Here is a 14,036-nt window from a genome sequence, read left to right as displayed (position 1 = left end):
GTAAAAAGGTAGGCTTGAAAATCAATATGCAGAAGACTATAGGTAATGTTCGATAGCCTAGGGAAGGAACAGGTAGTGAAGCGCTGAAAGTAGTAGGCGAATATGTCTATTTATGACAGGTAGTGATCGCAGATCTGTACCATGAAAGGAAAGTAACAAGGAGAATAAGATTGGGATGGAGCGGATTTTTCAAGCATTCGCAGATTATGACTAGCAGCTTACCGGTATCACTCAAGAGGAAAGTATGCAACAGTTGCATCTTACCTGTACTCACCTATGGGGCTGAAACGTGGAGGCTAACCAAGAGGGTTCTACTTAATTTGAGGAAAACGCAGGGGGCTATGGAACGAAAAATGGCAGGGGTAAGGTTAAGAGATAGGAAGCGTGCAGGGTGGGTCAGAGAAATAACTCAAGTTACTGACATTTTAGTGGAAATCAAGAAGAAATGGGCATAAACAGGGCGTGCGAAGAGATGATAACCAATGGTCGCTTTATGTAACAAACTCGATTCCAAGGGAAGGAAAGCCTAGGAGGGGGCGGCAGAAAAGTTAGGTGGGCGGATGAGGTTAAGAAGTTCACAGAGGTCAAGTGGATGTAGCTAGCACAGGATCGGGTTAATTGGAGGAATATGGGCTGGTGATTATTATGATGACGACTATTTTGAGGCAAGGGATACATCGAACAAACTGGAACGTGCTTTAATGAGCGGTTGCTTGATAATCGTAACGGTGTGGGGAAAGTTGCCATAAAAGGGCACTTTGCTGGGCATTGCAGAGGTGGCAAAGACCGTGTTCCCATGTTTTGTGACGCACGTGTCATCAGTAAGCACAAAGATAAATATACGAGAGAGATCATTGAAGCATGTCTAATCGGAAAAGCAGGTGAAGATTGTGTCTGCACGCATTCCGTTTCGCTGACGGAAAAAGACCTTTTGTTACTGACCGAGCGTATACACATTGATTTCACAAAGTTGTCGCCACAGAGTCATGCCAATTGTCTAGTTTAAGCTCTATTCAGCCCCCCGCTCTGCTATACGAGGTGAGTACGAGCAATAAATTTCAGTTGCAGTAGCGCCTTCTCCCTGTGTATGTGTTACGTTCTGTTTATTTTGCACCCTGTATCTACTCTTATCATGTACCAACTAGCCCAACAGTCGAGTCTTCTCAACGCGCAGTTCTCTTTTGCAGAAGTCGCTGATCGCCGACATCAAGGATGTTCTTCACGTGCTGGTGTTGTACGCGCCTCTGCCCGTCTTCTGGGCGCTCTTCGACCAACAGGTGGGCGAGCGTTCTTGCTGCCACTCTTTGGCGTTCTACCACGGCCACAAATCTATTATCTCTGCATGAAACGCCCTACATCCCAGTCAAGGTTGTGCGTTTGTTCCCAGGGCTCCCAGTGGACTCTACAGGCGAACAAGATGGATGGCGAAATTGTGAGTGTTTTCCAATACAGCGACCACTTAGAGACCTAACTGTGTCAGACAGCACTTGCTTCACCTGGCTGTGAACTTTACTGAAAATGTTTCTAGTTTTTTTTTCAAGACTCTTACAACCAATCAAGCATAGTCACAGTTATTCAGCAAATCCCTAAACACAATTTTATCGTCCTAATATTCTTTGCAAGTATTCTTTTACTATAGTTGTACAGGCGTCACACTTCTTCTTTTATTCCTGGTCTCAGTGAAGCCCTGTACAGCTAATGGCACCAGCAGACGCACGCTAAAGGTGGAAGGAATATGAACAAGATCATGTGGCTTTTTTTCCTTCGCTCTATAAGTACCGTTCCGCAAGAGCGCTGGTCTACTAGTAGGCATAGTGCCAGGCTTCTTGCAGCTACATATTTGAGTGGTTCGCAGTTGGGCTACCAGGTGCTGCCGGACCAAATGCAGCTGGTAAACCCGTTGCTCATCCTGGTGCTGGTGCCTGTGTTCAGCTACTTCGTCTACCCTCTGTTTGGCCGCTGCAACCTGCTCAACAGGTGAGGCGCACACTGCAAAGGATTTCAATAGTAATCAAACACCGCACAGGCCCCTACAGAAAATCACCGTCGGGGGTATGGCGGCTGCCGCCGCGTTTGCGGTCGCCGGCTGCCTCGACCTAGCGCTGGAGAGCAGCGCCGAGCCTCCGGTGCCGCCAGGCTTCGCGAGGGTCGCCTTCGTCAACACTCTGCCTTGCCCGGTGGACGTGAGCGACAACGAGCTCCGGTTGCGAGTCGAGCCTGGAGCTGTGAGCCTTGCGCTTTTTGTCTTTACAAAGTGAAAGGATGTTTTCGGGAGTCCGTAGGAATGAAATCCGTCAACTTTCACCTGAAGAAAAATCATAACTCAGTGCCTTGGTTATGCAGAGGAAACAATAGAAGAGCTGAAAAAAAAAACACACCTGAAGATGAGGTTTAAAAAGTCCAACAAATCACAGTTTAAAACGAGGCACTCTGAATAAGTTTTTTGTCGATGGAAGCTGAATTGAAAGTTGTGGAAAACTGGTTTGACCTTTCCGCCAGATATAAAAATAGACATTTTTTTTTTAGTCTAGAGTAGTGTCCATTTTAGATTCGCTACCGAAGGATGTTGCAGTCCAGGAACGTATAAGTTTCATGGATGAAAGTTTTAGTGGACGGTGATTGGAGTCTAACGTGGTCGCCTCTTCATACAAAGAATTCAAAGCTCTGTGGCGCTATCTGGCGACAAACGCTAAAAGCACACAATTGGTAATGCAAAAGAAAGGGTGGTTTTAAGGCGGAAGCCTTTATAGGCTCATGACTAGCCAGCGTGTCTGGTCGCGTTTCTCACTCTACAGGCGTCAATCAACTGATGCCATCAGTAGTGTAGTACATAAGGCGAAGGCCTTATAGGTTGATGACATCGCCTGCGTGTTCTGTTTAACGATTGAGATAGTAGTAGCGCAGAACGACATTGACAGAGGGAAGAAGACGAACACAGTGCACAGAAGACGACAGACATGTCTCTGCGCTGCTACTATCTCAATGGATTACCAACTAGCCCAACAGATGACTATTCGGTTTAACCTTTAAGAAGAAAATCCTCCACCGGTAATCGAACACCTACCGCGCCCATTACCAGCCGAGCACGTTACAAACTAATGCTTTATTTATTGATTGATTTGTTTATTTATTGATACTGCAATCCCAGTGTTGTGATTTTAGCAGGGTGGGAATAGAAACTAAGCAGTTTAACAAAACAGGCAAAAATAAACAATATTTACAGTGCAAGTTGAAGCTCTTCTGCACAATTAGGAATAGAACCAAACATATACAACACAGCAGTGAAATAACAAATGCAATAAAAAGAAATTAGTTGATATGTTGCGAGAACAACGTCAGTGATGGCAGCAGCGCTTCATTGCTAGTGAGGTTATTCCAATCGGAAATAGTTCGTAGAAGGAATGAGTATTTAATTCCAATGGCAGATCCGGATCACAATTTTCCGCTCCCTTTGGGGCAGTCGTATTCCACTGGTAGAATGGAAGTGACAGCTACCTGTTCCAATGTCAGATTTGGATCAGGTGTGGAGCTCGGATCGTTCCGTGGAGCAGCGATATTTGCCCCTGCAAAATCGGGGGATTAGGCCGGAAGCCCGTATGACACGTCTCATGTTTCCGCTTCTGCTCCCTGCCAAGACCGGCCCATTGCTGCTGCCTCGTCGCTGCAAGGTGGTTTGAACAACTGCTTGCCGATCTAGGAGTCAACTTTCACTGCGAAACCCTCGCGGTGAAAAATCATGCGCTGCAGGCTCGAGCAAGGAGCGGACGCCACCGGCAAGCATCAGGCCTATCGCAGTGGGCAGCCGTCGCAGCGACGCTGTATAGACGAGCAGTTGCTGCCGGTCGCAAAAGTAGCTGCGGATTAACTTGTCTGTCGTAAGCTTCTCTTTCATGTTAACCTTACAAAGCATGCCATGTGAGCTGTATGCATGATTTTCAACGTTGTTCCTGCATACCTCGGCGGCAGCAAGACGACGAAACTCCGCAACCGGCCATAACAAGGTAGGCACTCGAAGCATATTTTTTTGGCATTCGGATCTCGTAAATGGTTCCGTATCACAACCGACATGACAAAAATGTTTCTGAGCATTCTTTACGCTATTTGTATTATAACGAACTAGCCCTTGGATTGCTGCAGGTAGGAAAAACTTGCATTCCCTTAGCTTGAGATGCCGTCGCATCGGTACCTATTTCAAACGGCGCCTCTACCTCTTCAACGACATATCTTTACTTCGATCCAAGATTTGGTTATGCTTTATACACAACAGGAAGATTTATGCTATTAGACACGCTTGGTCTGACAACAGCGGCAAAAATGTGCTTGCAACAGAGCGAAGGCGACGGCGGCCATTGCAGAGGGTGGAGTCACGAGAACCAGTTCTGCGCGCTGTTTTGCTTACGTCCACCAGGCAGCATGCTCCCGCGGGAGCCAACGTATTCCAATGGTAAATTTGGAGGAAGGGATCTCCGGCGGATCGATGTGCTCCGTTTGTTCTGACCAAGCAGTTGCGATGTGCCATTGGAATTCAACAGTAGCCACGTCGAGAGAAACATATCTTAGTTCTCCTTGTCTAGCGTCGTGTCAACGCAGTTGCCATAAAGACAGCTGACGTCAAGGCGCACCTAGCAACAGCGTTACGTCATAGTAGAGGGCGGTGGCGCGATGACGTCGTGAGGAGAGAGCCGTGGTGCCGTAGAAGAAAAATCTAGAAAGTTCGAGCATGTCAAATCCTTTTCAGGCGCTTGTATCAGAATGTCGCGTGGCTATGCGAACGCCACGCGATAAGAGCACCGTCGTAGCACCAAATCCACGCTTCAACGCGTGCCAAAGAATGGCAAAGGAAAATCCTTTATGGGCCCATGAGTGTGCGTCCGTTCATCCGTCCGCAGAAAGTGTCACATACATACATCCATACATATATAGAAAGTGGCAAATAAATATATAAATTCCATCTTCACGGAAATTTTCCTCCTCGACCTACATTATAGTGGACAAATATTTTCATTTTCATCATGATCTCACTACATATTTTGGTCAGCATTCTATCCCTTTCTAAGTGTCGATATATTTGAAGGAAGAATATACAACTCCCGTACACAGAAGGTGGGTGTCATACTATTGTTTGCATTGCGCTCTATTTGCGACAGGGTTTGTTTTCTAGCTGTGCTGCAAGGTCTTTCATTGTGCCTCTTAAGGGCTGCACAACAGGGCCGCAAAGCAAATGTTTGGCCGAGACAGCCTCTGATTTTCCATAAACCAGCTTGTACTAAAATCTGCCTTTCAGTGTACACAGCGCTTGGTTAAGTTAATGATAGAAAAGTTCACTTTCTTTCTGGCCGCAGGTAGTGAGCGTTCCCGAGCTCCCTCGGGCGGCGCTGGAGGCGACTGCGCCATGCGCTCTGGGGGCGGCGCGTCTGGAAGCTTCGGCGTTCGGCGAGGCGCAGTCCTATGCCCTCTTCTTCCTCGAAGACAAGCAGATGCTCCTGGCGTCGCTGGTGAGATGGTCAACGAGAAAATGATTTTGGTGACATATGCGCGACATGCGCACCTATTCAGTAATATATACCTGGACGGGAAAGATGAATTTGTTCCTCATCATGCGTTGCTATCCAAGACGTCCATTATGTCTTCAATTTTCAGTGCCTTGTTTTATTTAAATTACTACGCTGTGCAATGGTTTTGGATGCTCTACGTTGCTGGCACGCGACTACTTCTATGCGTTAATGTTGGACATTGCATGAGTACTAACGGGATTAGGTTGCTAACATAGTTGACTTCAGTAAAACCTCAATTTGCTCCCCTGCAATTAGCGCCGTACTCGCCACGAATATAGTGCGCTGAGTGCATATTATTTTATGCCTCCACATTTTTATTCCTCGCTTTTTTGTTTTCCTAGCACTAAGGGGACACCTTGATTGTTGATTAGTTTTGCGACCGCAGGGATTTGGGAAGGCTAGTGAAACAGGAAAGGTAATAAACAATGCCCCTTGCTAGGTGGCCGACACGAGAGGTTCCAACAGCCACAACGCGGCTGTTCGGATCGCGTACACGATCCGGGAACCGGTGTCCACCGTGGTGTTCGCCGACGCCTCGGGAAGCAAGACGTATGCGGCCGCCCCGACGCACAGCGGGGCCACTTCTTCGTACAGCAATGCCACTGGCCTTACTCCGGGAAGGTAGGGTGTTTCAACTTCGCTGCTATCATCTTGCCGACGATGCTGCTGGTAAAGCAAGTTGTTGCGCGAGCTAAAAACAAGGGACCCTTCACGTGAAGCGTTCTTTCCCTTTTTCATTCCAAAGGGCATCTTCATTTTCTATACACATTCGTCTCTCTGCTCGTCTCCGTTTATAATTTCTTTCACATGCTTTCTGTAAGTTATTAAGAGATCTGTGACATCTCGTTCTTCCGCTTGCATTTATAGACTGTCCTTCAGGCGCATGAGTGTACAACATTTCCAAGGTCTTGGCTAAAACATAGTGGCATGAAAACAATCACAGTGGAAGTTTTTATGTTGCCGTAAATTTTCCATGTCGCTTTGCTGAAAACTTCGCTTTTCTGAAATAATACTTCATATGCCTAAAAAGCCTAGAATGGGTGAATGCGAATGAAATGAGAGCTTTTTGGTTTGTGTTGCCCGTAGCATGGTAACCGTGAAGTCACATCAAAACATTACTATTCGTTATGAGTCAAGGCATAAGTTAATTGGGGCACTTGGAAAACATGAATAACACTTTTGAGACAAGCTTTTACATCTTCAGCAGTATAATCATTAAAAATTATTGAAAACCTTGAAAATAAATCTGATTTTTATTTATTGTCTTATTGAATAGAGTCGATCCCGAGTATATAGAGCTCGAAGGGGATCACGAAATAGTTGGATATATCGATAAGTTGATGTATAAAATATGCCAAGAGATGAGCTCGTCTGCAATGCAGAAGTGTCAATACGTGCACCCAAGCTAGCGGAATGCTGCTAGAAGCGCACTGCAGGCGTTGGGCGCGACGACCCGCGCGCTGAGAAGTCACTTCTGCCTGGTGCCAAAAAGAGGAGCTCAACCCCGCGTGCCGCTCCATGGACGCGAGCTCTAAATATTGGGTAGAGTGAGATTGGAGCGCTCATGCCACTCCACCTAGAAGGGCTCACATGAAAGCTGCAGTGGCACGCTATAATAACTCTCAGCTGCCAATTAGGCTTTCTCGCATAGCAGCAATGTCGGGTTGATTATGTGAATCTGAGCTAGTCGATGCATAATAAAGGTGGAACTATACAGCCTAACTGAAAATGGGCACGAGGGAGGCAACAGGACACGAGACTGCTCAGCCTCCTGTTGTCTCCCTTGTGCGCGTTTTTATTTAGGCTGTATAGTTCCACCTTTGAAAGCAAGCAGAGAAGGACACTTACAAGTGACTTTGCAACGTCAGCCATGTCAGTAGGTGCTGAAGGGGGCGCAGCCATGTCAGTAGGTGCTGAAGGGGGCGCAGCTTACCTGTCTCCGCGCGCGAAAATTGATCGAAGGGGCACGGCACGCAGTTCGATATATAAAATGTTTGAGCAGTAGTCCGATAAATACCAACAGGACTCCCATACCTTAGCATGAAATTTTCAAAAGAGTTCTAGATAAGCAATAATTCGGCATATTCAGAATAGACTGCAGTGCCAAACGCATTTTGCCAGTCAGAGTAGGAGTGGATACAGATTTGTTGAAAACAATGCCGAGTTGCATTTTATTCATTTATTGATTGTTAATTTTAACAAAAGCAGGGAAGCAAAACGTCATTAGCAATCAGCCATGCGAATATAAGCACAGTCAATAAAAATCCAAAGTTGCAAAAGTAATTAGGCGGAAAAGAAAAAATATCATCGCAAAGAAATAAAAGCTGCATCACAGATATAACACGTTCCTTACAAAAGATTCAGCTTCATACAGTAAGGAGTTCCATTCAGCTGTCGTTGTGGGGAAGAATGAAAAGCGGTACACATAAGTTTTGACCTGTGGTATATTACAACCTGCACTTGCACCTCGTTTTACTGTATTCCTTCAAATGCGTGCAAGTGTTAAAATTGATTTCGACATGGTTGTTAACACTTTTGTGCATCACTTGTAGCAATCGGAGCCCAGCTTGTATTCTAAAGTTGGACACAGAAATACTTGTTAAGGATCAATCTTAGCGCTTCCTCTGTATTTCTTTTTTAATGGGACTTATGTATGGGCCTACGCTATATCAACGCAATGGCTTAACGAGCACTGTGAGGGCAGCAAGTTTCGATATGCTGTGAATCGTACTGTGGTTCAATGACGCCGAAACAATGCAATCAACTCATGCACCCCACATTAACTTGGAGTCAATTATTCCTCCCAGGTGTTTAAAATTGTCAACCTGCCTGACATATGCATTACCATTTTGTAGGTATATATTAACAGTTTTTTATTGTAACCATCCTATGAGTGCATGTTGAGGCATTCAGGTTCATTCGCCAGGTTTGGCAGTTTCAGAAAGATAATCGCATAGGGCAGTCTGATCTTGTGCAGATCCTATACTGTGATAAACGTTACAGTTATCGACAAAGAACCGGTATTGTACCGAGGAATACAAAAAAAGGTGATTAAGGTAATTAAGGAAAAGAAGAGGCGCAAGGGCAGAACTTTGCGGATCTCCAGATAAATACTAAAAATGCTACGCAACAACAGTTCATATCTTTGAGAAGCAAGGACAAATATAATAACTTGACAGCAATGACACATACGAGTTTCTCCGCTCCCATCCGGTGAAATTTAATCTGTGATAACAATCTCATTTTATATGCTAGCACAAAACCAGTTCATATACATTGCGAGGTGGGGGGAAATATTAAAATTTGGCAAAAATGACATCAAAATGAGTTTTTACACTCCCATCCGGCGACTTTTAATCCGTGATAATGAACTCATTTTAAATGCAAGCACAAACCTAGTTCATATACTTCGCAAAGTGAGGAGAAATATAAATATTTGGCGAAAAGGACATGAATACGAGTTTCTTCAATAACCTCCGGCGACTTTTATGCTGTGATAACGAACTCATTTTAAAAGCTAGCGCAAACCCAATTCATATACAATGCGAAGTGAGGAGAAATATAAATTTAATTGACACAAATGACGTCAATACGAGTTTCTTCCACAACCTCCGGCGACTTTTATTCTGTGATAAAAAACCCATTTTGAATGCTAGCGCAAACCCAATTCATATACATTGCGAAGTGAGAAGAAATATAAATATTTACACAAATGACGTTAATACGAGTTTTTTGACTACCCTAAGGCGACTTATATTCTGTGATAATCAACTTATTTTAAATGCAAGCTAAAACCCAATACATACACCTTGCAAAAGGAGAAGTATAAATAATTATCAAAAATGACGTCCATACGAGTTTCTTCGCTAACCTCCGGCAACTTTTATTCTGTGATAACTAACTCATTTTGATGCTAGTGCAAACCCAATTCATATACCGTGTGAAGTGAGGAGAAATATAAATAATTAACACAAATGACGTCAATACGAGTTTCTTCGCTCCCCTACGGGGACTTATATTCCGTGCTAACGAACTTATTTGAATGCAAGCTAAAACCCAATTCATACATCTTGCAAAGTAATGAGAAATATAAATAATTGACAATAATGACATCAATACAGTTTCTTCGCTAACCTCCAGAGCTGACTTTTATTCAGTGACAACGAACCCATATTGAATGCTAGCGTGAGCCCAATTCATATACCGCGCGAAGTGGAGAGAAATATAAATAATTGGCAGAAATGACGTCAATACGAGTTTTTTCACTCCCCTAAGGCGACTTATATTCTGAGATAATGAATTTATTTTGAATGCAAGCTAAAACCCAATTCATACATCTTGCAAAGTGAGGAGAAATATAAATAATTGACAAAAATGACGTCAATACGAGTTTCTTCGCTCCCCTATGGCGACTTATATTCTGTGATAACGAACTTAATTTGAATGCTAGCTAAAACCCAATTCATACACCTTGCAAAGTGAGGAGACATAAAAATAATTGAAAAAATGACGTCAATACCAGTTTCTTTGCCAACCTCCGGCAACTTGTATTCTGTGATAACGAGCCTATTTTGAATGCTAGCACAAACCCAATTCATATACTTTGCGAAGTGGGGAGAAATATAAATAATTGACACGACTGACGTCAATACGAACTTCGCTAACCTCCGGCGACTATCATTCTGTGATAACAAACCTATATTGAATGCAAGTTAAAACCCAATTCATACACCTTGCAAAGGGAGGAGAAATATAAATAATTGACAAAAATGACATCAATACGAGTTTCTTTGCCCACCTATGGCGACTTATATTCTGTGATAACGAACTTAATTTGAATGCTAGCTAAAACCCAATTCATACACCTTGCAAAGTGAGGAGACATAAAAATAATTGAAAAAATGACGTCAATACCAGTTTCTTTGCCAACCTCCGGCAACTTGTATTCTGTAATAACGAGCCTATTTTGAATGCTAGCACAAACCCAATTCATATACTTTGCGAAGTGGGGAGAAATATAAATAATTGACACGACTGACGTCAATACGAACTTCGCTAACCTCCGGCGACTATCATTCTGTGATAACAAACCTATATTGAATGCAAGTTAAAACCCAATTCATACACCTTGCAAAGGGAGGAGAAATATAAATAATTGACAAAAATGACATCAATACGAGTTTCTTTGCCCACCTATGGCGACTTATATACTGTGATAACGAACTTAATTTGAATGCTAGCTACAACCCAATTCATACACCTTGCAAAGTGAGGAGACATAAAAATAATTGAAAAAATGATGTCAATACCAGTTTCTTTGCCAACCTCCGGCAACTTGTATTCTGTGATAACGAGCCTATTTTGAATGCTAGCACAAACCCAATTCATATACTTTGCGAAGTGGGGAGAAATATAAATAATTGACACGACTGACGTCAATACGAACCTCGCTAACCTCCGGCGACTATCATTCTGTGATAACAAACCTATACTGAATGCAAGTTAAAACCCAATTCATACACCTTGCAAAGGCAGGAGAAATATAAATAATTGACAAAAATGACATCAATACGAGTTTCTTTGCCCACCTATGGCGACTTATATTCTGCGATAACGAACTTAATTTGAATGCTAGCTAAAACCCAATTTATACACCTTGCAAAGTGAGGAGACATAAAAATAATTGAAAAAATGATGTCAATACCAGTTTCTTTGCCAAACTCCGGCAACTTGTATTCTGTGATAACGAGCCTATTTTGAATGCTAGCACAAACCCAATTCATATACTTTGCGAAGTGGGGAGAAATATAAATAATTGACACGACTGACGTCAATACGAACTTCGCTAACCTCCGGCGACTATCATTCTGTGATAACAAACCTATATTGAATGCAAGTTAAAACCCAATTCATACACCTTGCAAAGGGAGGAGAAATATAAATAATTGACAAAAATGACATCAATACGAGTTTCTTTGCCCACCTATGGCAACTTATATTCTGTGATAACGAACTTAATTTGATTGCTAGCTAAAACCCAATTCATACACCTTGCAAAGTGAGGAGACATAAAAATAATTGAAAAAATGACGTCAATACCAGTTTCTTTGCCAACCTCCGGCAACTTGTATTCTGTGATAACGAGCCTATTTTGAATGCTAGCACAAACCCAATTCATATACTTTGCGAAGTGGGGAGAAATATAAATAATTGACACGACTGACGTCAATACAAACTTCGCTAACCTCCGGCGACTATCATTCTGTGATAACAAACCTATATTGAATGCAAGTTAAAACCCAATTCATACACCTTGCAAAGGGAGGAGAAATATAAATAATTGACAAAAATGACATCAATACGAGTTTCTTTGCCCACCTATGGCGACTTATATTCTGTGATAACGAACTTAATTTGAATGCTAGCTAAAACCCAATTTATACACCTTGCAAAGTGAGGAGACATAAAAATAATTGAAAAAATGATATCAATACCAGTTTCTTTGCCAACCTCCGGCAACTTGTATTCTGTGATAACGAGCCTATTTTGAATGCTAGCACAAACCCAATTCATATACTTTGCGAAGTGGGGAGAAATATAAATAATTGACACGACTGACGTCAATACGAACTTCGCTAACCTCCGGCGACTATCATTCTGTGATAACAAACCTATATTGAATGCAAGTTAAAACCCAATTCATACACCTTGCAAAGGGAGGAGAAATATAAATAATTGACAAAAATGACATCAATACGAGTTTCTTTGCCCACCTATGGCGACTTATATTCTGTGATAACGAACTTAATTTGAATGCTAGCTAAAACCCAATTCATACACCTTGCAAAGTGAGGAGACATAAAAATAATTGAAAAAATGACGTCAATACCAGTGTCTTTGCCAACCTCCGGCAACTTGTATTCTGTGATAACGAGCCTATTTTGAACGCTAGCACAAACCCAATTCATATACTTTGCGAAGTGGGGAGAAATATAAATAATTGACACGACTGACGTCAATACGAACTTCGCTAACCTCCGGCGACTATCATTCTGTGATAACAAACCTATATTGAATGCAAGTTAAAACCCAATTCATACACCTTGCAAAGGGAGGAGAAATATAAATAATTGACAAAAATGACATCAATACGAGTTTCTTTGCCCACCTATGGCGACTTATATTCTGTGATAACGAACTTAATTTGAATGCTAGCTAAAACCCAATTCATACACCTTGCAAAGTGAGGAGACATAAAAATAATTGAAAAAATGACGTCAATACCAGTTTCTTTGCCAACCTCCGGCAACTTGTATTCTGTGATAACGAGCCTATTTTGAATGCTAGCACAAACCCAATTCATATACTTTGCGAAGTGGGGAGAAATATAAATAATTGACACGACTGACGTCAATACGAACTTCGCTAACCTCCGGCGACTATCATTCTGTGATAACAAACCTATATTGAATGCAAGCTAAAACCCAATTCATACACCTTGCAAAGGGAGGAGAAATATAAATAATTGACAAAAATGACATCAATACGAGTTTCTTTGCCCACCTATGGCGACTTATATTCTGTGATAACGAACTTAATTTGAATGCTAGCTAAAACCCAATTCATACACCTTGCAAAGTGAGGAGACATAAAAATAATTGAAAAAATGACGTCAATACCAGTTTCTTTGCCAACCTCCGGCAACTTGTATTCTGTGATAACGAGCCTATTTTGAATGCTAGCACAAACCCAATTCATATACTTTGCGAAGTGGGGAGAAATATAAATAATTGACACGACTGACGTCAATACGAACTTCGCTAACCTCCGGCGACTATCATTCTGTGATAACAAACCTTTTGAATCCAAGCTAAAACCCAATTCATACACCTTGCAAAGGGAGGAGAAATATAAATAATTGACAAAAATGACATCAATACGAGTTTCTTTGCCCACCTATGGCGACTTATATTCTGTGATAACGAACTTAATTTGAATGCTAGCTAAAACCCAATTTATACACCTTGCAAAGTGAGGAGACATAAAAATAATTGAAAAAATAATGAAAATACCAGTTTCTTTGCCAACCTCCGGCAACTTGTATTCTGTGATAACGAGCCTATTTTGAATGCTAGCACAAACCCAATTCATATACTTTGCGAAGTGGGGAGAAATATAAATAATTGACACGACTGACGTCAATACGAACTTCGCTAACCTCCGGCGACTATCATTCTGTGATAACAAACCTATATTGAATGCAAGTTAAAACCCAATTCATACACCTTGCAAAGGGAGGAGAAATATAAATAATTGACAAAAATGACATCAATACGAGTTTCTTTGCCCACCTATGGCGACTTATATTCTGTGATAACGAACTTAATTTGAATGCTAGCTAAAACCCAATTCATACACCTTGCAAAGTGAGGAGACATAAAAATAATTGAAAAAATGATGTCAATGCCAGTTTCTTTGCCA

General features: G+C 42.1%; 1 protein-coding gene across 8 annotated transcripts in view; it reads left to right on the top strand.

Moving 5' to 3' along the window:
- LOC146206929 (solute carrier family 15 member 1-like) overlaps positions 1-14,036 on the top strand; it is a 413,844-nt gene that overhangs the window by 363,981 nt on the left and 35,827 nt on the right. For 7 of the 8 annotated variants that reach the window (XM_084596447.1, XM_084596907.1, XM_084595750.1 and 4 more), the window contains 6 exons: positions 1,188-1,277; positions 1,388-1,432; positions 1,856-1,977; positions 2,027-2,225; positions 5,343-5,495; positions 5,995-6,176. In XM_084596447.1, the coding sequence (XP_084452573.1) occupies positions 1,188-1,277; positions 1,388-1,432; positions 1,856-1,977; positions 2,027-2,225; positions 5,343-5,495; positions 5,995-6,176 (791 nt within the window). The remainder of the gene's footprint in view (positions 1-1,187; positions 1,278-1,387; positions 1,433-1,855; positions 1,978-2,026; positions 2,226-5,342; positions 5,496-5,994; positions 6,177-14,036) is intronic. The other variant, XM_084598780.1, reaches the window with a different exon arrangement.

Source organism: Amblyomma maculatum, chromosome 1 (genome assembly GCF_055883805.1).
Source record: "Amblyomma maculatum isolate TAMU_Amacu chromosome 1, ASM5588380v1, whole genome shotgun sequence".
Taxonomy (NCBI): domain Eukaryota; kingdom Metazoa; phylum Arthropoda; class Arachnida; order Ixodida; family Ixodidae; genus Amblyomma; species Amblyomma maculatum.
The sequence above is the reverse complement of the archived record's forward strand: the minus strand, read 5'-3'. Positions and strand labels throughout refer to the sequence as shown.